The following is a 24,345-nucleotide window of genomic DNA, read 5'->3' as shown; positions in this document are numbered from 1 at the left end:
TGAAAAAATTACTCTTAAGGCTGGTCACTTCCGCAAGGGACTAGCAGTAGAGCTGATGACATCATGTCTACAAGCCAAGATGTCTGCAGATTCGGCATGTATCAAGCACTTATGCATTAGAATAAGAAAGAGGCGACAGAGCTGTTAGTCCACGGAATGTATGTAATTGGCGTCCCAGTAGGTGGCAATTTCCTCAGATGTAGTCCTTTAAAAAATCCAGCTGTAGGTTCATGTGTGACGTAACGACTACAGTATGTAGCATGCACCAAATAATCCAACGCATGTCATCAGGGAGCAGGAGAACGTTGCGGGCTTCTCAGAAACGCGTTGGTTTATTTGATGCATGTTATGTACGATAATTGTTGTGATATCACACTTACAAATACATTACTTTAGGTGTAGTGTCTATTTATACTTATGTCACATATTCACTATATTTATATAGCTCTACTGGTTATCATGGTGGTCATATGGGTTGTATCCCAGTGCCAGATTTTTTCCTAGAAAACAGGTTCCGGAGCCATGTGCGCACTTTTAAATGTTTTTTTTTTTATTTAGTAAGTGCAATCCACCTTTCTTCCTTATAGAATACGTGACATCTAATATTACAGTTTTACGGGAAGCGTTTGCACAATCACTAGGAAACCACAGCAACGGAACAAAACATATCCCTAGTAGTCCAACAGTCTCATATGTGTGTTAGTGCTATACATGTGTACATTGCATGCCAAATTTTTAATTCAAAATGCAGTTATGGCAGGGAACTCTTTAAGATTGCAGAAATTAAGATATGGTATAGGGTAGATACTTTCGTTTAGCACTACAGTCCCCAAAATAGATTCCAAGGATTATAGAGACTACATTGTCCTCCCATTACACAGTAATATGTAGATAGCCTTCTATTATATGAAGCTCTCTACTTTATCATGAAGTCATTTAGTAAATCTTGTTGCAGTGAAACCCATTGATTGTGAGCAACAGAACCACGGCAAGGTCCTTCCCATGTCTGTTGAAAAATATTGATGGAGCTCCGCTCCATGTCCTTATATAGGACTTCGGTATGGGTTAATAACACAAAACATACCTGGTATCAATGGCTGAGATATTTACTGCATCCTTCCATGCATCTCCAGTAGTGTAAGGTACTGTCGTGGGTACATAGATGACATTTTTTTTCCTCTATATTTTGAATGAATGAGCTCCAAGTATAATAACATGATACATTTCATAAAGTTTTTATCCAACTAAAACAATAAGCCAATAAAGGTAAAAATATATAGAGAATGCAGTAAAAAAACATGTCACAAACCATCTCGACTTATCAGTAAGGTGTAAATTGCAAAAATAATGAAAGCACAGAAGTTTACCAAATGCAAGTGTAAATAACTTTGACATAATCAAAGGTGACATCATCAATACTGAAAACAGTATGAAACGTGAAAGAGAAATATAATCTAAAAAGTTTTTTTGTTTTCCACAAAGTTTACTTCATTGTTTGAACTTCTTCATCTTTTTTCCAATTTATGTTGCTTTAGTCAAAGTGGGATTTTATGTTTGTTTTTTATATTTTAAGGCATTTTTCGTTCCAATCTTGCTGAAGAATGCACTGGAGTACGATGCACCAACTTCATTAAGAAACGTGGGTCTCTTAAAAAATTGCGTGCATCTTTCAGCTTATGTGCCCTACTGTAAAAATATATAATACTCTCTTGTAGCGTAAAAAGTGATTACTTTTGTGGTCGTGTTAGACCATATCCCTCCTAATTAAGATCCACCCACTTTAAACTTAGGCTGAGCTGAACAGGACTGACATAAAATTGTGAAAAAGGGGCAACATTTTTGAGCAACTTGTAGAAACGCAAACATCTTGCAACAATTCACACAGTTTTAAGGCAAATTTCTGGTAAAAACTGTTTGAAATAGGGACATAAATGTTTAGAATTCCCAAGGATTTTTTTTTAAGTTAGGAGAGGCTATTTGAATTGAAAACATCAAAAGTTTATAACTTTATTATTTAGATATTGTTATTTTTGTATTCGCTTTTTAAAGCAATAATATTTAACGTATTAATATAATAATTATAATGATGGAAATAATTTTTAAGATAATTTTTTTGGTTAAGATTTTATACTTAACATTATTTTTTTTAACTTTCTTTTTAATTTTTTGAGTCATCATCATCAATTGAAGCCTGATCTGGTAAGTCTAAAAGAGTTAGCAACACAATTATACCAGGATATAGTTCGAAGAATATTTTATGACTAAGTAAGAAAGTTACACGGGAACTTTTTAAAGTCACTTTCCCTTGCATCTACTTTGTTGTTATTTGCAGCAAATTTAATAAAGCATCAATCTTTGATAACTTTTTTACATCTTTGAAATAACTTCTGTCTAAAACTATCCACGCCTGGAGTAGAATAGTGACCTTATTTTCCGCAACTTTTCCCAAAGTCACAAATCTTAATTTTGGCTTGGCCAATAATAAAAATAGGTAAGCGTGCCGACTTTGAAATTCAGTTTTCCAAAGTAGCGAGAATAGGAAAAAAGGAAAAATTTGAATGTTTTTGGGCAAGAAGTGTGTCCGGTAAAATGAGTGAATCTTTGATGGGAAAAAAACTGAAGAGAAAGCCTTTTAACACATTTCCTCCTATCTGTTTAATATCTGTTTAATATGTTTTTTTTATTATTAGTTTGTTCCTTATTTGTTGTAAAGATCAAAATCTACAACCATGGTTACAGTTAATGCAAAACTTCGGAAATCAAAAGCTATTCATATTCTCTGTAAGTAAAGGAGCTTTATGATTGAGGGGCCCGTGAAGAATGACACTTGAGGACCCGTGTACACCTCTTAATAAATTACTATGACAAAGAAGTTGCCTTCTTACCTTTGTACTCTTACCTATATGTTTCTTTGCAAAATACAGAAATGGAAATCAATGATGAGATGTAAATGGGATTATAAAAGAAATACAAAATCTAAACAAAAATCATTTCTTTTAATACAAGATATCTAGTACATGGATAAAACACCAGCCAACAGTATTGTGTAGAGGATTCCCTTGGACATCAAGATACATAAGAAAGTGGTAAAATGGGAACTTCTCCGATTTTTATACTTACCTATAAATGTATCCGAAAACTGAATGACGCTTGTGTCTATATTGAACGCCCATCGCCCGGTAAGATTTACATTACTAGTTGCATTGACTTGAGTGATGTTGACTGTCAAGGATTTTGGAAGTTGGTAGCCACCAACATCATTGTTTAGACCTGCCTGGGGGGTAAAAGAGGAGAAGCAGAACTTAGAAGGCGTTAAGAGATGGCAAAAATCGAAAAAAAGAAAAAAATTCTATATATATTTTACTAAAGGACCATGCAAAGGAAAAGGAGAAGTGTCCAAAGAATCTACGTCTTGAAGAAGGTGGTGGGAGCCTCAAGATGTTGGCGGTCCAGGACACTTGAACACTAGAATTCATCCCTGATCATGAAAGAATGTTGCTAATTTATGCTTTTATCCAGACATCTCGGGTGAAGCTTCTCTTTCTCCATCAGATGAGAATCTAATACGTGCAGTTTCGGGATGAGCCTTGAACGTGAAGTCTACTTGGTCTACAAGGCTCCACTCAAAAATTGTATAATGTGGGTGATTTAAAGGGAACCTGTCACCTGAATTTGGCGGGCTCTGTTTACGGTCCGATGGGCGGTGTTTTCTCTCCTTTCATGCACCCCTTCCTTTCTTGGCTTGCTGCAATATGGTCTTGAATTTGATTCGGTTTCCTCCGTAGTACACGCGTGCGCAATGCAATCTTACCTTGCGCATGCACAGTATGCTTTGCCCAAATGTCCAAATGCGGGCAAAGCCGAAAACTATGTCCCGGAACACAGCAAAATACTTCTGGGACAAAGTGTGCCGGCGCATGCGCACTAATGCTTTTCGGCTTTGCCCGCAGTTGAGCACAGCATGCTGCGCGTGCGCAAGGCAAGATTGCATTGTGCACGCGTGTACTACGGAGGAAACCGAATCAAATTCAAAACCATATTGTAGCCAGTGGGAAATTAAGGGGTGCATGAAAGGAGAGAAAACACCGCCCATCGGACCATAAACAGAGCCCGCAAAATTCAGGTGACAGAGTCCCTTTAAGGATTTTTGGCTTTTAGTAGCACACAGGGTATAAGCGGGAATTATTTCAACAACTCACTCTCTCATTTACAAGATATCCTAAATTAAAGAGGTCTGTCTTAGTGACATCATGTAGGCTGCCAGGAGTTAACGTTAAACAACCTTTCTTGGTTCCTTTGATCCATACATGTGGACAGGACAAAAGGCTACTAGACCCGGCAAATTCCAAAAATTTACAATTTGTTTTTGCCTAAAACAACTGCACCAGTTTATACATGATACATTTATCATCCAGAGAGGAATCCCATGACCTTGGGCTTGCACATAATTCCTTGCAGCTATCACATCACATGATATAGCACAGCCAATCAGAAGATACTATCATAGCCTGTGTAAAAGCCGAGGCAGGGAATGCAGCTGCCCTTCTATAGTGAATCTGGATAGTGAAAGAACGTCACGGCACTGAAGTGCAAATGTGAAGTTGAAAAGATTTGCTCATCTAAAGTTGACAGGTTACCGTTTTTCATTTCCAGCCACACTCTTTCCCACACCATTATTTATTTATTATGCTTTTCTTATCTACCGCCATCATATTCCACAGCGCTTTACAGACATTTTCATAACAGTCCCGATTAAGGATCACAATCTAGATTCCCTCTCAGTAAGTCTGTGGAGTTTGGGAGAAAATCTGAGAACCTGTAGGAAACTCACGCAAACACAAGGTGTGGAAATATAGCAAATGAGGCATTGAGTAACTTGACTGCTTACAAGAGCTTCTGGTCCTTCCTGTACACCGTTCTTCAAGAATGGCCACTCCATGCTTCCATAATTGTACATCAGAAATGTGAGCTTCTCATCTGAGATCAGCACAGCCTGAAAGGTGTTCGACTGTAAAAAAATAAATATTACACATGGAACAACTATGCAAAAATGAGCAATACTGTATATTCTGCATCATGACAAAGATAAAGAAGCGTGAAATATGTTTCTCTTTTTTAGCAGCCATCATCAAGGGGAGCATAATGCAAACTTTCTTACTTTTAAAGGGAACCTGTCACCCCCCAAATCGAAGATGAGCTAAGCCCACCAGCATCAGGGCTGAGAAGGGTGGGGGTCACAGGTTCCCTTTAAATGTGTTGAATGAACAGTAGAGGGAGCTCCCCCTAGTGGTGACTACAGACAACATCCTATCATGTATCTCTGTATACAGGGAGCTCCCCCTAGTGGTGACTACAGACAACATCCTATCATGTATCTCTGTATACAGGGAGCTCCCCCTAGTGGTGGCTGCAGACAGGATCTTATCATGTATCTCTGTATACAGGGAGCTCCCCCTAGTGGTGACTACAGACAGGATCTTATCATGTATCTCTGTATACAGGGAGCTCCCCCTAGTGGTGGTTGCAGTCAGAATCTTATATTGTATCTCTGTATACAGGGAGCTCCCCCTAGTGGTGGCTGCAGACACAGTATCTTATCATGTATCTCTGTATACAGGGAGCTCCTCCTAGTGGTGGCTGCAGTCAGAATCTTATATTGTATCTCTGTATACAGGGAGCTCCTCCTAGTGGTGGCTGCAGACAGGATCTTATCATGTACCTCTGTATACAGGGAGCTCCCCCTAGTGGTGAGTGCAGACAGAATCTTATCATGTATCTCTGTATACAGGGAGCTCCCCCTAGTGGTGACTGCAGACAGAATCTTATATTGTATCTCTGTATACAGGGAGCTCCTCCTAGTGGTGGCTGCAGTCAGAATCTTATATTGTATCTCTGTATACAGGGAGCTCCTCCTAGTGGTGGCTGCAGACAGGATCTTATCATGTATCTCTGTATACAGGGAGCTCCCCCTAGTGGTGGCTGCAGACAGGATCTTATCATGTACCTCTGTATACAGGGAGCTCCCCCTAGTGGTGAGTGCAGACAGAATCTTATCATGTATCTCTGTATACAGGGAGCTCCCCCTAGTGGTGGCTGCAGTCAGAATCTTATATTGTATCTCTGTATACAGGGAGCTCCTCCTAGTGGTGGCTGCAGACAGGATCTTATCATGTACCTCTGTATACAGGGAGCTCCCCCTAGTGGTGACTGCAGACAGAATCTTATCATGTATCTCTGTATACAGGGAGCTCCCCCTAGTGGTGACTGCAGACAGAATCTTATCATGTATCTCTGTATGCAGGGAGCTCCCCCTAGTGGTGACTGCAGACAGGATCTTATGTATCTGTATACAGGGAGCTCCCCCTAGTGGTGACTGCAGACAGGATCTTATCATGTATCTCTGTATACATGGAGCTCCCCCTAGTGGTGGCTGCAGACAGGATCGTATGTATCTCTGTATACAGGGAGCTTCCCCTAGTGGTGGTTGCAGAGAGGATCTTATCATTTATCTCTGTATACAGGGAGCTCCCCCTAGTGGTGGCTGCAGACAGGACCTTATCATGTATCTCTGTATACAGGGAGCTCCCCTAGTGGTGGCTGCAGACAGGATCTTATCATGTATCTCTATATACAGGGAGCTCCCCCTAGTGGTGGCTGCAGACAGGATCTTATCATGTATCTCTGTATACAGGGAGCTCCCCCTAGTGGTGACTGCAGACAGGATCTTATCATGTATCTCTGTATACAGGGAGCTCCCCCTAGTGGTGGCTGCAGACAGGATCTTATCATGTATCTCTGTATACAGGGAGCTCCCCCTAGTGGTGGCTGCAGACAGGATCTTATCATGTATCTCTGTATACAGGGAGCTCCCCCTAGTGGTGGCTGCAGACAGGATCTTATCATGTATCTCTGTATACAGGGAGCTCCCCCTAGTGGTGGCTGCAGACAGGATCTTATCATGTATCTCTGTATACACGGAGCTCCCCCTAGTGGTGGCTGCAGACAGGATCTTATCATGTATCTCTGTATACAGGGAGCTCCCCCTAGTGGTGACTGCAGACAGGATCTTATCATGTACCTCTGTATACAGGGAGCTCCCCCTAGTGGTGATTGCAGACAGGATCTTATCATGTATCTCTGTATACAGGGAGCTCCCCCTAGTGGTGACTGCAGACAGGATCTTATCATGTATCTCTGTATACAGGGAGCTCCCCCTAGTGGTGATTGCAGACAGGATTTTATCATGTATCTCTGTATACAGGGAGCTCCCCCTAGTGGTGGCTGCAGACAGGATCTTATCATGTATCTCTGTATACAGGGAGCTCCCCCTAGTGGTGGCTGCAGACAGGATCTTATCATGTATCTCTGTATACAGGGAGCTCCCCCTAGTGGTGGCTGCAGACAGGATCTTATCATGTATCTCTGTATACACGGAGCTCCCCCTAATGGTGGCTGCAGACAGGATCTTATCATGTATCTCTGTATACAGGGAGCTCCCCCTAGTGGTGACTGCAGACAAGATCTTATCATGTATCTCTGTATACAGGGAGCTCCCCCTAGTGGTGGCTGCAGACATATTATGATGTTTTTCTCTACATAGGGAGCTCTCTGGAAAAAAAAATGGGCAAAATTTGTTTTAATGAAAATTACTCATACTATAAGATACTTGCAGTTAGAAAAGCTATTGCAAATCAATAATTATTACTTATGTTCTTTCCATCTTAGTTATTTTTTTTAAATGGTTCAAGACAACGTAAATTGTTATACAGCTGAGCCTAACACACCAGAAAATGCTAATTACAGGCCTAATGTTTGAGAACACAGTGTAATAATAATGTGTTTTTTTTTCATTGCAGCCAGAATTTGCGTCGTATTCATCAATCAGGTAAACCCATATTGTGCAAAATCCAGTTTCCAAGCCAAAAACAAACAGCAATTCTACCACTAATTTATATGCTTTTATTTTTATTACTTTCACTTTGCAGCAAACATTGTTATTTTATTTCTGTGTGTCATAAAGTTTATGATACAGGAAAGAAATATATCTTGGTACCGTGTTAGCCAGTGGATAGAAAAATATTTAGAATTGAGAGTCCTCAGTGGTTGATACCTTTTAATGGCTAACTGAAAAGATGGTAACAAATTGCAAGCTTTCGAGACTACACAGGTCTCTCAGTCTTTGCCTCATGAAGAGACCTGTGTAGTCTCGAAAGCTTAAAGTTAATGGAAATTTATTCAATTTTTTTAGGTTTTATCTACTTTTATAAAATAATTAAAAAAAACCTTTTTCTTAAGAAAATAATAAAATTGTGGTTAGGAGCCGAGCATGGTGCTACTTCTTCCGCCTAAAGAAACGCTGGATGATATGTTCTACTCATCTCATAAGACGCTGTTTCGCCACCTAGTGGCAGGAACCATAACTACAATATAGGGTACTTTAATGTTAATTTCAGCATGTTTGGATTACATTGTGGCCTATTATTATACTTTACAATGTCACTATTTACTCTCTTACCTTTACAGATTTGTTTCCATGAAACGGCACGCGGTCCCACGTGGCAACGAGCATCCACTTAGCAGAGAACTTGTAAAGCTTGAAGTGCGTCTTAAGTTCTGCTGTTGCTTGCTGAAGCAGTGATGGATCGGACTCATAAATCTGACGGTAATATATATACCCGGTTTTAGTAATATCCACGTCTGACCAGTAAGGAGCTAAAAATGGCTCCCAAATTGGTATGGGGAGAATCTGAGGCTGGTATTCCATTACCGAGTTACCAAAAGACAGGATTCCATTGTTCTCAAGCTGAGAAGAAGAAAGCAAATGAAAGCAGATAATAATCTAAGACACCCAGATGATAAATATACTTTTATTAAATAATAAGTGCAGCTCTGGAGTATAATACAGGATGTAACTCAGGATCAGTAATGTAATGTATGTACACAGTGACTGCACCAGCAGAATAGTGAGTGCAGCTCTGGAGTATAATACAGGAGGTAACTCAGGATCAGTAATGTAATGTATATACACAGTGACTGCACCAGCAGAATAGTGAGTGCAGCTCTGTGGTATAATACAGGATGTAACTCAGGATCAGTAATGTAATGTATGTATACAGTGACTGCACCAGCAGAATAGTGAGTGCAGCTCTGGGGTATAATACAGGATGTAACTCCGGATCAGTAATGTAATGTATGTACACAGTGACTGCACCAGCAGAATAGTGAGTGCAGCTCTGGGGTATAATACAGGATGTAACTCAGGATCAGTAATGTAATGTATGTATACAGTGACTGCACCAGCAGAATAGTGAGTGCAGCTCTGGGGTATAATACAGGATGTAACTCCGGATCAGTAATGTAATGTATGTACACAGTGACTGCACCAGCAGAATAGTGAGTGCAGCTCTGGGGAATAATACAGGATGTAACTCAGGATCAGTAATGTAATGTATGTACACAGTGACTGCACCAGCAGAATAGTGAGTGCAGCTCTGGAGTATAATACAGGAGGTAACTCAGGATCAGTAATGTAATGTATGTACACAGTGACTGCACCAGCAGAATAGTGAGTGCAGCTCTGGAGTATAATACAGGATGTAACTCAGGATCAGTAATGTAATGTATGTACACAGTGACTGCACCAGCAGAATAGTGAGTGCAGCTCTGGAGTATAATACAGGAGGTAACTCAGGATCAGTAATGTAATGTATGTACACAGTGATTGCACCAGCAGAATAGTGAGTGCAGCTCTGGGGTATAATACAGGATGTAACTCAGGATCAGTAATGTAATGTATGTACACAGTGACTGCACCAGCAGAATAGTGAGTGCAGCTCTGGGGTGAAATACAGGATGTAACTCAGGATCAGTAATGTAATGTATGTACACAGTGACTGCACCAGCAGAATAGTGAGTGCAGCTCTGGAGTATAATACAGGAGGTAACTCAGGATCAGTAATGTAATGTATGTACACAGTGACTGCACCAGCAGAATAGTGAGTGCAGCTTGTTGTGAATTCTGTGGCACAGCTCCCTCCTGTGGTCACAAGTGGTACTTCGGCTGATTCTCTCTGTAAGCTTCCGTTGGTGGAGGGAAGTGGTACTGTGGCTTCTGAGTTTCCTCCCTCAGGTGATGTGGTGAGGTCGTGAGGTGCTGCTCTACTTAACTCCACCTAGTGCTTTGATCCTGGCCTCCAGTCAATGTTCTAGTATTGGACTTGTTTTCCTCCTGGATCGTTCCTGTGGCCTGCTGCTCTGCATAGCTAAGTTTTCCTTTGCTATTTTGTTTGCTTTTCTTCTGTCCAGCTTATCTATTTGTTTGCTGGAAGCTCTGGGACGCAGAGGGTGTACCTCCGTGCCGTTAGTTCGGTACGGAGGGTCTTTTTGCCCCCTTTGCGTGATTTTTAGGGTTTTGTGTTGACCGCAAAGTTACCTTTCCTATCCTCGCTCTGTTCAGAAAGTCGGGCCTCACTTTGCTAAATCTATTTCATCTCTACGTTTGTCTTTTCATCTTACTCACAGTCATTATATGTGGGGGGCTGCCTTTTCCTTTGGGGTATTTCTCTGAGGCAAGGTAGGCTTGTTTTCTATCTTCAGGCTAGCTAGTTTCTCAGGCTGTGCCGAGTTGCATGGGTAGCGTTAGGCGCAATCCACGGCTGCCTCTAGTGTTGTTGGAGAGGATTAGGGATTGCGGTCAACAGAGTTCCCACGTCTCAGAGCTCGTTCTATGTTTTTGGGTTATTGTCAGATCACTGTATGTGCTCTGACTTCTATGTCCATTGTGGTACTGAATTACCAGATCACAACAGTACAGGAAGCCCAAGTACTAATGATTCTCAATAGAGGGAAAAAAGAAGTTCTGAGACCATTTTTTTTTTCTCTGCACTGTGTTTTGCCTTTTTTTTCCCCTAGACATTTGGGTGGTTCAGGACACAGGTGTAGCAATGGACATTAGAAGTCTGTCTTCATGTGTGGATCAGCTCTCGGCAAGAGTACAAAAGATTCAAGACACTATTGATCAGAAATCTATGTTAGAACCAAGAATTCCTATTCCTGATTTGTTTTTTGGTGATAGAACTAAGTTTCTGAGTTTCAAAAATAATTGTAAACTATTTCTGGCCTTGAAACCTCGCTCCTCTGGTGATCCAGTTCAACAGGTTTTGATCATTATTTCTTTTTTACGTGGCGACCCTCAGGACTGGGCATTTTCTCTTACGTCAGGAGATCCTGCATTAAGTAATATGGATGCGTTTTTCCTGGCGCTCGGATTGCTGTACGATGAACCTAATTCAGTGGATCAGGCAGAGAAAAACTTGCTGGCTCTGTGTCAGGGTCAGGATGAGATAGAGGTATATTGTCAGAAATTTAGAAAGTGGTCCGTGCTCACTCAGTGGAATGAAGGTGCGCTCGCAGCTATGTTCAGAAAGGGTCTCTCTGAAGCCCTTATGGATGTCATGGTGGGATTTCCTATGCCTGCTGGTTTGAATGAGTCTATGTCTTTGGCCATTCAGATTGGTCGACGCTTGCGTGAGCGTAAATCTGTGCACCATTTGGCGGTATTACCTGAGCTTAAACCTGAGCCTATGCAGTGCGATAGGACTTTGACCAGAGTTGAACGGCAAGAACACAGACGTCTGAATGGGCTGTGTTTCTACTGTGGTGATTCCACTCATGCTATCTCTGATTGTCCTAAGCGCACTAAGCGGTTCGCTAGGTCTGCCACCATTGGTACAGTACAGTCAAAATTTCTTCTGTCCGTTACCTTGATCTGCTCTTTGTCATCGTATTCTGTCATGGCATTTGTGGATTCAGGCGCTGCCCTGAATTTGATGGACTTGGAATATGCTAAGCGTTGTGGGTTTTTCTTGGAGCCCTTGCAGTGTCCTATTCCATTGAGAGGTATTGATGCTACGCCTTTGGCCAAGAATAAGCCTCAGTACTGGACCCAGCTGACCATGTGCATGGCTCCTGCACATCAGGAGGTTATTCGCTTTCTGGTGTTGCATAATCTGCATGATGTGGTCGTGTTGGGGTTGCCATGGCTACAAGTCCATAATCCAGTATTAGATTGGAAATCCATGTCGGTGTCCAGCTGGGGTTGTCAGGGGGTACATGGTGATGTTCCATTTCTGTCAATTTCGTCATCCACCCCTTCTGAGGTTCCAGAGTTCTTGTCTGATTACCGGGATGTATTTGATGAGCCCAAGTCCGATGCCCTACCTCCGCATAGGGATTGTGATTGTGCTATCAATTTGATTCCTGGTAGTAAGTTCCCAAAAGGCCGATTGTTTAATTTATCTGTGCCTGAGCACGCCGCTATGCGCAGTTATGTGAAGGAGTCCCTGGAGAAGGGGCATATTCGCCCGTCATCATCACCATTAGGAGCAGGGTTCTTTTTTGTAGCCAAGAAGGATGGTTCGCTGAGACCTTGTATAGATTACCGCCTTCTAAATAAGATCACGGTTAAATTTCAGTACCCCTTGCCGTTGTTATCTGATTTGTTTGCTCGGATAAAGGGGGCTAGTTGGTTCACCAAGATAGATCTTCCTGGTGCGTATAATCTTGTGCGAATTAAGTGAGGCGATGAATGGAAAACGGCATTTAATACGCCCGAGGGCCATTTTGAGTATCTAGTTATGCCATTCGGACTTGCCAATGCTCCATCAGTGTTTCAGTCCTTTATGCATGACATTTTCCGTGAGTATCTGGATAAATTCCTGATTGCTTACTTGGATGACATTTTGATCTTCTCAGATGATTGGGAGTCTCATGTGAAGCAGGTCAGAACGGTTTTTCAGGTCCTGCGTGCTAATTCTTTGTTTGTGAAGGGATCAAAGTGTCTCTTTGGTGTGCAGAAGGTTTTATTTTTGGGGTTCATCTTTTCCCCTTCTACTATCGAGATGGATCCTGTTAAGGTCCAAGCCATCCATGATTGGACTCAGCCGACATCTCTGAAAAGTCTGCAAAAGTTCCTGGGCTTTGCTAATTTTTATCGTCGCTTCATCTGCAATTTTTCTAGTATTGCTAAACCATTGACCGATTTGACCAAGAAGGGTGCTGATGTGGTCAATTGGTCTTCTGCTGCGGTGGAAGCTTTTCAAGAGTTGAAGCGTCGTTTTTCTTCTGCCCCTGTGTTGTGTCAACCAGATGTTTCGCTTCCGTTCCAGGTCGAGGTTGATGCTTCTGAGATTGGAGCAGGGGCTGTTTTGTCGCAGAGAGGTTCTGATTGCTCAGTGATGAAACCGTGCGCCTTCTTTTCCAGGAAGTTTTCGCCTGCTGAGCGAAATTATGATGTGGGCAACCGAGAGTTGCTGGCCATGAAGTGGGCATTCGAGGAGTGGCGTCATTGGCTTGAAGGAGCTAAGCATCGCGTGGTGGTCTTGACTGATCATAAGAACTTGACTTATCTCGAGTCCGCCAAGCGGTTGAATCCTAGACAAGCTCGTTGGTCGTTGTTTTTTGCCCGTTTTGACTTTGTGATTTCATACCTTCCGGGCTCTAAAAATGTGAAGGCGGATGCTCTGTCTAGGAGTTTTGTGCCCGACTCTCCGGGTTTATCTGAGCCGGCGGGTATCCTCAAAGAGGGAGTAATTGTGTCTGCCATCTCCCCTGATTTGCGGCGAGTGCTGCAAAAATTTCAGGCTAATAAACCTGATCGTTGTCCAGCGGAGAAACTGTTTGTCCCTGATAGGTGGACGAATAAAGTTATCTCTGAGGTTCATTGTTTGGTCTTGGCTGGTCATCCTGGAATCTTTGGTACCAGAGAGTTAGTGGCTAGATCCTTTTGGTGGCCATCTCTGTCGCGGAATGTGCGTACTTTTGTGCAGTCCTGTGGGATTTGTGCTCGGGCTAAGCCCTGCTGTTCTCGTGCCAGTGGGTTGCTTTTGCCCTTGCCAGTCCCGAAGAGGCCTTGGACACATATCTCTATGGATTTTATTTCAGATCTTCCCGTTTCTCAAAAGATGTCAGTCATTTGGGTGGTCTGTGATCGCTTTTCTAAGGTGGTCCATTTGGTACCCTTGTCTAAATTACCTTCCTCCTCTGATTTGGTGCCATTGTTCTTCCAGCATGTGGTTCATTTACATGGCATTCCGGAGAATATCGTTTCTGACAGAGGTTCCCAGTTTGTTTCGAGGTTTTGGCGAGCCTTTTGTGGTAGGATGGGCATTGACTTGTCTTTTTCCTTGGCTTTCCATCCTCAGACTAATGGCCAGACCGAACGAACCAATCAGACCTTGGAAACATATCTGAGATGTTTTGTTTCTGCTGATCAGGATGATTGGATGTCCTTTTTGCCTTTGGCTGAGTTCGCCCTTAATAATCGGGCTAGCTCGGCTACCTTGGTTTCGCCATTTTTCTGCAACTCTGGGTTCCATCCTCGTTTCTCGTCAGGACAGGTTGAGTCTTCGGACTGTCCTGGTGTGGATACTGTGGTGGACAGGTTGCAGCAGATTTGGACTCAGGTAGTGGAGAATTTGACCTTGTCCCAGGAGACGGCTCAACGTTTTGCTAATCGCAGACGCTGTGTGGGTCCCCGACTTCGTGTTGGGGATCTGGTTTGGTTATCTTCTCGTCATATTCCTATGAAGGTTTCCTCTCCTAAGTTTAAACCTCGTTTCATTGGTCCATATAGGATTTCTGAGGTTCTTAATCCTGTGTCTTTTCGTCTGACCCTTCCAGATTCTTTTTCCATACATAACGTATTCCATAGGTCATTGTTGCGGAGATACTTGGCACCTATGGTTCCTTCTGTTGACCCTCCTGCCCCGGTTTTGGTGGAGGGGGAGTTGGAGTATATTGTGGAGAAGATTTTGGATTCTCGTGTTTCAAGACGGAAACTCCAGTATCTGGTTAAGTGGAATGGTTATGCTCAGGAAGATAATTCCTGGGTCTTTGCCTCTGATGTCCATGCTCCCGATCTTGTTCGTGCCTTTCATGTGGCTCATCCTGGTCGGCCTGGGGGCTCTGGTGAGGGTTCGGTGACCCCTCCTCAAGGGGGGGGTACTGTTGTGAATTCTGTGGCAGAGCTCCCTCCTGTGGTCACAAGTGGTACTTCGGCTGATTCTCTCTGTAAGCTTCCGTTGGTGGAGGGAAGTGGTACTGCGGCTTCTGAGTTTCCTCCCTCAGGTGATGTGGTGAGGTCGTTAGGTGCTGCTCTACTTAACTCCACCTAGTGCTTTGATCCTGGCTTCCTGTCAATGTTCCAGTATTGGACTTGTTTTCCTCCTGGATCGTTCCTGTGGCCTGCTGCTCTGCATAGCTAAGTTTTCCTTTGCTATTTTGTTTGCTTTTCTTCTGTCCAGCTTATCTATTTGTTTGCTGGAAGCTCTGGGACACAGAGGGTGTACCTCCGTGCCGTTAGTTCGGTACGGAGGGTCTTTTTGCCCCCTTTGCATGGTTTTTAGGGTTTTGTGTTGACCGCAAAGTTACCTTTCCTATCCTCGCTCTGTTCAGAAAGTCGGGCCTCACTTTGCTAAATCTATTTCATCTCTACGTTTGTCTTTTCATCTTACTCACAGTCATTATATGTGGGGGGCTGCCTTTTCCTTTGGGGTATTTCTCGGAGGCAAGGTAGGCTTGTTTTCTATCTTCAGGCTAGCTAGTTTCTCAGGCTGTGCCGAGTTGCATGGGCAGAGTTAGGCGCAATCCACGGCTGCCTCTAGTGTTGTTTGATAGGATTAGGGATTGCGGTCAACAGAGTTCCCACGTCTCAGAGCTCGTTCTATGTTTTTGGATTATTGTCAGATCACTGTATGTGCTCTGACCTCTATGTTCACTGTGGTACTGAATTGCCTAATCACAACAGCAGCTCTAGAGTATTATACAGGAGGTAACTCAGGATCAGTAATGTATGTACACAATGACTGCACCAGCAGAATAGTGAGTGCAGCTCTGGAGTATAATATAGGATGTAACTCAGGATCAGTAATGTAATGTATGTACACAGTGACTGCACCAGCAGAATAGTGAGTGCAGCTCTGGGGTATAATACAGGTGGTAACTCAGGATCAGTACAGGATCAGGAAAGTAATGTATGCATTTTATACTACATATATATTTTTATATATTTTAATTATGCTTTCTATGTTTTCCTGCCTGTACAGTAATTGCATCACATTTCTTCAGATTATCTATTTGCAAACTGTTACCAAAATTACTATATGTATAGATCACCCCCCAAAGGGTCGTGGTGTACTCGGTACCAGGTCCTTCGGTTCTCAGGGGGATGTCACGGTGGCTGACCCGGTCCGTGGCCCTGGGACGTCCGTGTAAAAGGGAAAGGTTTTAAAGGGATAAAGTTTATGTTCGTGATGCCACCTGTGGTATTCGGTCAGTGGGGACCGACGCTGCTTTAGGGATCCGCTGGGGTGATGTTATGGCAACCAGATGGTATATCTTCCCACAGGTGAAGTATGTCCCCAGGGCTTCCCGGTGTGTAGATGATGGATGGTGAAAGGCATAATGAAGAACGAGGACACAAGGGTGCAGTCTCTTTACCTTTACTGAAGGCTTCAGCATCCACAGTCCAGGACACCAGATCACAGGGCAGGCAGAGTCCGGCCGGTTTGGAGGCAAGTCCAGATTTCCCTTATCCAGGTGGAAATCAGTAGCCTTTCCTTGGGCTGTGGTGGTGTAGCCCCCTCCCTGCCTATGGCTTCACATAAGGGTCTCACAGATGTTGTGTTCCGTTTTCTCTGTCTCCCATATAGGATAGGACAATACCCGTATGACTGGTGACTTGAGCCTGTTTATAGGGTCTCTTAGATAACCCGGCCCTGTAGGTGTCACCGTGCCTTCAGGGTGTAGGTGCAGACAGGTAACCTGCAATTAGCTGTCCTGCCGGTCTCTGAAATAAGGCTGAGAAGTCCTTACTCCCTCGGTGTTCCGGCTACCGGGATGTTGCGCCTCAGAAGGAGACAGCTTGAGCGGGGCTCGTCCCCTTCTGGTATCCTCTCCTTTGCTTCGACTTCCTTCACGCTCTCTGCAATACAGTTCTGCCTTCAATGTCTCTTTCTGGTAGCTGCAGCTCCGAGGGCATGCACAGCTCCTTTAACCTTCCATCCTCCTCAGAATCTGGTCTGGAATTAACAGAACTCCTGTCTCGAGCTCTGCCAGGAACTGAACTCTGTCTGGAACTGACTAACTTTCCCTACAGACTACCAGTTATATATATATATGTGGGGAGTGACCTAATAAATAGGGTCAGGAGCTCCCCCTGGTGGTCTGGTGGTCTGGAGTGTGAAATGTGTTGCATGTTTGTGATACCTGGATGCAGTTATCTTTCTTTGCCTCCAAACGAAGCATCACTCTTCCCGAGAGGAAAGCAATACCACTGCGACGACCAGGACCCTGGGGCGCCGCATGTACTTAGTTTCATACTGATCTAAAAAGTATCAAATATACTCACATTTACGGAGGTGTACAAATTGCCAAAGACAGGAAGGCTGATTCTAAATTCTATAGGTTCTATGCCATCGTCTGCATCGGCTGAATTTGCAACTAAAGTATCTAGTCCTTGCCCGTATGGATAGAAAATTTCTAAAGATAAAAAGTGGTAAACAAGAAAGTAAAATTAATGTAAATGTACTATTACTGGTAAAAAGGAAAAACACGTAGAAAATACTCAGCGGCTGAGGTCTGATGGTGACTTCAGATGTTACAGTAAAAGGACAAAATGAAGAAGCCAAAATTGATAATGATGAGAAAAGAGATAACGACAAAAGGACGAAAAACACAAAGATGAATAAGAAAAAGAGTATTAAAAATAGGAAAAGTGGGAAGATAAATGAGAAGGTAATAGGAAGAAAAACACAAGATAAAGATGATGAAAACAATTGGAATGAAAAGGAGGAAGAAGACATGGAGGATAATCGAAAGGGAGAGGAGAAATACAACCAAGAATGTAAAAATGGCAAAAGGAAATTAAATGAAAAGACAAAAGAAAATGTCAAAGAACATAGAAAATGAATGAAAAGGAGAAAACGAAGAAAAACAAGACATGTAAAGATGACAAAGATAGATGAAATGAAAAGGAGGAAGAAAAAGATGAAAACAAAAAAGATGAAAGAGAAGGACAGAAGAAAATAAAGACAAAGAAGAATGAGAAGGAAAGGAAGAAGAAAAACACAATGGTGACATTGAACAAGAAAATTAAAATTAAAGAAACGTGACGAAAATAAAGATGAGGACAGATGAAAAGGAGAGGTGGAAAGAAAATACATGAGAAACAATAAGATAAAGGTGAGAGATAGGAAGAGAAGGAATAATAAGATGCTGGAAACAAAAAACATAAATGAGAAAATGAGTAGGAAGAACAATAAAAAGAAGGATGAGAAGGAAAGGTAGAATAAAAACATAAAGGAAAGTAAAGCTGAAATAGAGGAGAAGATGAAGTAGTCAGAGTTGATGCTGGAGAAAAAAGAGATAAAGAGATAAAAATGAACAAAGGAACAAGAAAAAGAGGATTTAGGAAAAGATAGAGTGAGAAGGTGAATGAGGAGATAATAGGAAGAAAAACACAAGGTAAAGATGACAAAGGATAAATGAAATGAGAATGAGGAAGTAAAAGGGAAAGAAAACGTGAAGGATGAACCAAAAGGAGAAGAGAAAAAAACACAGGAAAGTGAAGATGACAAGGGGAAATTAAATGAAAATGCAAAAGGAAATGTCAAAGAAATAGTAAAAACTCAACCAAGTAAAGATGACAAAGGTAAATGAAAAGAAGACGAGGAAGAAAAAGAGAAAGATGAAACATGAATAAGCAGGCGAGAACTAGGAGCAAAACAAAGAAAATAAAGACAAAGAAGAATGAGAAGGAAAGGAAGAAGAAACACATAAACCCAAAGATGACATTGAATGAGAAAATGAAAAGTGAGAAAAACACAAAGAAAACAAAAAAAAGACAAATAAAAATGAAAGGCAGAATAAAAATAATACATAAAGAATATACAGATGAACAATAGTAAAATAAGGAAGAGTAAGATGAAAAAAGCAAAAAGGTTGAATGAGAAAATAAGGAGGAAGAAAAAGACTAAGAAGAATGAGATGGAAAGAAGAGGAAAAACACAAAAAACAAAGACGATGAGGACAAATACAAAGGTTGGAAAAAAAGAGAAACACGTAAAAAGAGAATAAAATGAATGAGAGAAATAGAAGGAAGTGTAAGGTGAATAAAACAAAAAAGATGAATGAGAAATTGAAGAGCAAGAAAATGATAAAGAGGATGATTATGAGGAGTGATGAGGAAAAGAGAAGGAAGGATCAGATGAAGAAAATGAAAAAGAAATGATGAAGGCAAGAAGAGGATAAAGAAGGAGGTGACACAGTTGAAGATGAGCCGCATGCATCCTTCATTGGTCCATTATTATTTGATTGTATGGCCAGCGTGGGAGGTTATAAGGGCTCCAAGAGTGGTTCCAAGCCTGGAAAGTCCGACGGTTCCCAGAAAACATAGCTCTAAAGCTCCACCCTTGCACTTATCATCAGGTGAAAGGCATCTTATTTGGAAAATCTATAGTTTCTAGTGACGACTGAGTTTGCCAAAATTTAAATATGACAGTTTCATCAATTTTTGCCAGGAAATTCGAGTCCTATTGAATGTATTTGATGCAACGTGAATTTACATGAATGTGCTCTGTGGTCTCTCAAGACAGTAAAGCACACTAAACATATGTAAAAAAAAAATCTTGGTCTAGTCACCAGTGTGGTCTACTCTTCACTGGGCCATACTCGGTTTCTTCTCACAGTCAACATCTTCGGAGTCTCCTACACTGACGAGGCTTTGATGTTACGACGTTGTGTTTAGTTAGTGCAGCCGGAAACCCAAAGATGCAGTGAAGATCACACTGGGAACTGGACAGACGAAAACCAGTGAGGACTGGGTCAGTATTAGGTTGTTTATTTTAACCCCTTCTTGGCTCTTTTGTGTTACGTTGGTTGATGCCCTGGGTAGTGCCTTCCACTGATGTCCTCCTTAAAGTATTATTACAATTGGCCCAGGTCATCAGGACTGATACCTCTAAAGCCAGCCCTACTAACTGATGAGCAACTCACCTGTTGAAGACGTTACAGCTGAAATACCTGAAAACGTGAAAAAGCAAATGTTAGGTGCTTATTATGTATTTACAAAATGTATAAAATTGAATTACAAACCCATGTTGGTATCAGTTAAGGATCGGGTCATATGTGAAGATCTACTAAGCTTCACGAGTCCTTGGTTAACAGGTTCTACACTTGTCACACCTTGGGCCAGGTACTTACTGTGACTCCAAGAAGGACCTACAAATTTACCTGGATTCAATTCCAATGTTTTTATTGCTTAGGTTTGGAAATTCTAAAGCTTTTTACCACTCACCAATAAGAACGATCAGTAGTGAAATGGAACATCTCATCTTGAATGGTTTCCAACAACTAGATATCAAGCCCACCAAAGTCATTGCTTCGCCTACTGAACAGAAGAAAAAAAGAATAACTTGCAGATGTCGGTTTAGTTTCTCCTCAACCATGATTAATGATTTGCTTTAAAAGTTTATAGAAACAATAAATATTGTAAATTTGTGATCACAGGCAGCCATATGTAAGAGTAAAGCATAGATAGTGTGTATAGGAATACAGCCGCACATCTCAAGCATTCATCCCTCCTCCCTCTCACAGACATAAGTTCCCTACACAATGTGGATGACGCTGCCGCTCTATATAATACCACAATAGCTGTAGCTTTGGAATCTCTTGCCCCTCTCACACATAGCAAAGCTCGCAAAATCAACAGACAACCCTGGCACACCCGCCTGACCAAAGAACTGAGGCGAGCTTCCAGGGCTGCTGATCGGAGATGGAAAAGATCCCACTCCAACGAGCACTTCATCGCATTCAAACAGTCCCTCACTACTTTCAAGGCCACACTCGCCACAGCTAAACAAACCTACTTCTCATCTCTCATATCCTCCCTGTCTCACAACCCTAAACAGTTATTCAACACCTTCAATTTTATCCTCTGTCCCCCAGCACCTCCTCCCTCCCCACTTATCTCCGCTGAAGACTTTGCCTCATTTTTCAAGCAGAAGATTGATAACATCAGAGACAGTTTTGGTCAACAACCTCCAGAGCCCTTCCTCCCGACTTCCCAGCCCTCCACCTCCAAAACCATCTCCTCCACCATTACAGAAGATCGACTCTCCACTCTACTCTCAAGATCGCATCTCACCACCTGTGCACTTGACCCGATCCCATCCCACCTCATCCCAAACCTCGCCACAGTCTTCATCCCAACCCTAACCCATCTCTTCAACCTATCACTAACAACTGGTGTTTTCCCCTCAAACTTTAAACTTGCCTCAATCATACCTATCCTCAAAAAGCCCTCTCTTGACTCATCCTCTGTATCGAGCTATCAGCCTGTATCACTTCTCCCCTATGCCTCTAAACTACTGGAACAACATGTCCATCTTCAACTGTATTCCCATCTCTTCCTGCTCTTTCTTCAACCGCTTACAATCTGGCTTCCGGTCACACCATTCCACTGAAACTACCCTAAGGTCACCAATGACCTATTAACCGCCAAGAGTAAGCGACACTACTCTGTCCTCCTCCTCCTGGACCTGTCCTCTGCCTTTGACACAGTGGACCATTCCCTATTACTACAGACCCTCTCATTCCTTGGCATCACAGACTTGGCCCTATCCTAGATCTCATCATACCTAACAGACCGGACATTCAGCGTCTCCCACTCACAAACCACCTCCTCACCTCGCCCCCTGTTGTGAATTCCGCTCTTGGGCTCCCTCCGGTGGTTGTAAGTGGCACTTTTGTGAGTTCTGCTCTTGGGCTCCCTCTTGTGGTTTCTAGTGGTATGGCTGCTCCTTGGAGTTAGCTGTCATCAGCTGCCTCCACTTATCGTCTCTTCTGCTCTGCTATTTAGGCCTGGCTCTTTCTTCAGCCAGTGCCACTTGTAAATGGTTCCTGTTTGGATTCACATCTCTTTGGAGTTCCCTGTTATCCTGACCAGTTCAGCAAAGTTAAGTCCTTGCTTGCTCTTTTCTGTCCATAGATTGTGGACTTATCCATTCTGTGCTTTCTATGTTTGTCCAGCTTATCAGTGTGAATTAATTCTGTCTTGCTGGAAGCTCTGGAAGGCAGATTTGCCCTCCACACCTTTAGTCAGGTGTGGAGATTTTTTGTAAACTCTGCGTGGATTTTTGTAGTGTTTTATACTGACCGCACAGTATTCCATCCTGTCCTATCTATTTAGCTAGACTGGCCTCCTGTGCTCATCCTGGTTTCATTCTGTGTATGTCTTTTCCCTCTCCACTCACAGTCATTATTTGTGGGGGGCTAATCTATCCTTTGGGGATTTTCTCTGAGGCAAGATAGCTTTCCTGCTTCTTTCTTTAGGGGTAGTTAGCTCTTAGGCTGTGACAAGATGCCTAGGGAGAGTTAGGAGCATTCCACGGCTACTTCTAGTGTTGTGTTGAGCTTAGGGACTGCGGTCAGTACAGTTACCACTTCCTTCAGAGCTCGTTCCATGTTGCTCCTAAACCACCGTATCATAACAGCCCCCTATCCGTCAGAGTCCTGCAAGGTTCAGTCCTAGGGCCCCTGCTCTTCTCCAATTAAACCTTTGGCCTGGGACAGCTCATAGAATCTCACGGCTTTCAGTATCATCTCTATGCTGATGACACACAGATCTACATCTCTGGACCAGATGTCACGTCCCTACTAACCAGAATCCCTCAATGTCTGTCCGCTATTTCATCCTTCTTCTACGCTAGATTTCTAAAACTTAACATGGACAAAACAGAATTCATCATCTTTCCCCAATCTCACGCGACCCCCCCAACAGACCTATCCATTACAGTACAATGGCTGCCCACTCTCTCCAGTCCCATTGATCTCTCCTTCAAACCACATATCCAAGCCCTTTCCACTTCCTGCCGATTTCAACTAAAAAATATTTAACGAATCCGTACATTCCTCAACCAAAAATCTGCAAAAACCCTAGTCCATGCCCTCATCATCTCCCGCCTTGACTACTGCAACCTCCTGCTCTGTGGCCTCCCCTCTAACACTCTCGCACCCCTCCAATCTATTCTAAACTCTGCTGCCCAACTAATCCACCTGTCCCCTCACTATTCCCCAGCCTCTCCCCTCTGTCAATCCCTGCACTGGCTCCCCATTACCTAGAGACTCCAGTACAAACCCCTAACCATGACATACAAAGCCATCCACAACCTGTCTCCTCCATACATCTGTGACCTCGTCTCCCGGTACTTTCCTGCACGCAACCTCCGATCCTCACAAGATCTCCTTCTCTACTCCCCTCTTATCTCCTCTTCCCACAATCGTATACAAGATTTCTCTCGCGTATCACCCCTACTCTGGAACTCTCTACCACAACATATCAGACTCTCGCCTACCATCGAAACCTTCAAAAAAAACCTGAAGACCCACCTCTTCCGACAAGCCTACAACCTGCAGTAACCACCGATCGACCAAACCGCTGCATGACCAGCTCTATCCTCACCTACTGTATTCTCACCCATCCCTTGTAGATTGTGAGCCCTCGCGGGCAGGGTCCTCTCTCCTCCTGCACCAGTTGTGACTTGTATTGTTTATGATTATTGTACTTGTTTTTATTATGTACACCCCTCCTCACATGTAAAGCGCCATGGAATAAATGGCGCTATAATGATAAATAATAATTCATTCAGGTAAAATGCATGGCTAACTGGTTATTAGGGTTTGCAACTAATGTTTTCTCAGCAATGGAGACAAGAAGTTCCTTTTCAATCTGATTACTAAACTGAGCCATAAATTTACAGTGATTTGTCATGGGCTGTAACCCCCTACTATTGCAAATTTCAAATGACTGCTCCTGAAATCAAGCAAGAGCAGGTCCGATCCTTGGCTGTCAGTCAAAGCCGGGGCCCTGAGGAGAAGACATTTCTGATTCTTTCTTCTCTTTTGCCCTATATATAGCAGGCAGTGAGTGTTTCATAGTTAATAGAAGAATAGCTACTGCCAATGCTTCTATAGGGCCTGACAATCACATCATTACCAGGTACTCGCATATCATAGCATGCCCTAGCAGATCCAGATCATCTCTATCATGTAGGAAACAGTAAAGAGCTATTTTTTTCCGTGTAACTGGGCTCATATAGATGCCCCAGTTACAGTGGAAAAAAAATAACAATTATGGAAAAAATAATATATTTCTAAAAGATCTTTCATGATCTGTGGCAGACAGATTATTATTATATACTGATATGGCGCACGCCAGGAAAATGAGAGCACAGCGCATGCGCCGGTTATATGACTACAGACAGAGGAAGCAGAGCCCGGCGCACTGCG

At 42.7% G+C, this 24,345-nt stretch overlaps 1 protein-coding gene across 3 annotated transcripts in view; it reads right to left on the bottom strand.

Annotated features, from left to right (window-relative positions):
- Positions 1 to 1,960: 1,960 nt before the first annotated feature.
- LOC138650839 (sushi, nidogen and EGF-like domain-containing protein 1) overlaps positions 1,961 to 24,345 on the bottom strand; it is a 62,998-nt gene continuing 40,613 nt past the window's right edge. For 2 of the 3 annotated variants that reach the window (XM_069740683.1, XM_069740681.1), the window contains exons 2-7: positions 20,354 to 20,446; positions 20,053 to 20,079; positions 17,408 to 17,538; positions 8,516 to 8,803; positions 4,889 to 5,008; positions 2,130 to 3,274 (exon numbers count right to left, since the gene is read on the bottom strand). In XM_069740683.1, coding sequence (XP_069596784.1) covers positions 3,011 to 3,274; positions 4,889 to 5,008; positions 8,516 to 8,803; positions 17,408 to 17,538; positions 20,053 to 20,079; positions 20,354 to 20,435 — 912 coding nt within the window. In that variant the 5' untranslated portion in view covers positions 20,436 to 20,446 and the 3' untranslated portion in view covers positions 2,130 to 3,010. Of the gene's footprint in view, positions 3,275 to 4,888; positions 5,009 to 8,515; positions 8,804 to 17,407; positions 17,539 to 20,052; positions 20,080 to 20,353; positions 20,447 to 24,345 lie in introns of all 3 variants that reach the window. The other variant, XM_069740682.1, reaches the window with a different exon arrangement.

The sequence above is a fragment of the Ranitomeya imitator genome, chromosome 10 (assembly GCF_032444005.1).
Source record: "Ranitomeya imitator isolate aRanImi1 chromosome 10, aRanImi1.pri, whole genome shotgun sequence".
Taxonomy (NCBI): Eukaryota; Metazoa; Chordata; class Amphibia; order Anura; family Dendrobatidae; genus Ranitomeya; species Ranitomeya imitator.
Note: the sequence above shows the minus strand (reverse complement) of the source record. Positions and strands in the feature narration are given on the sequence as shown.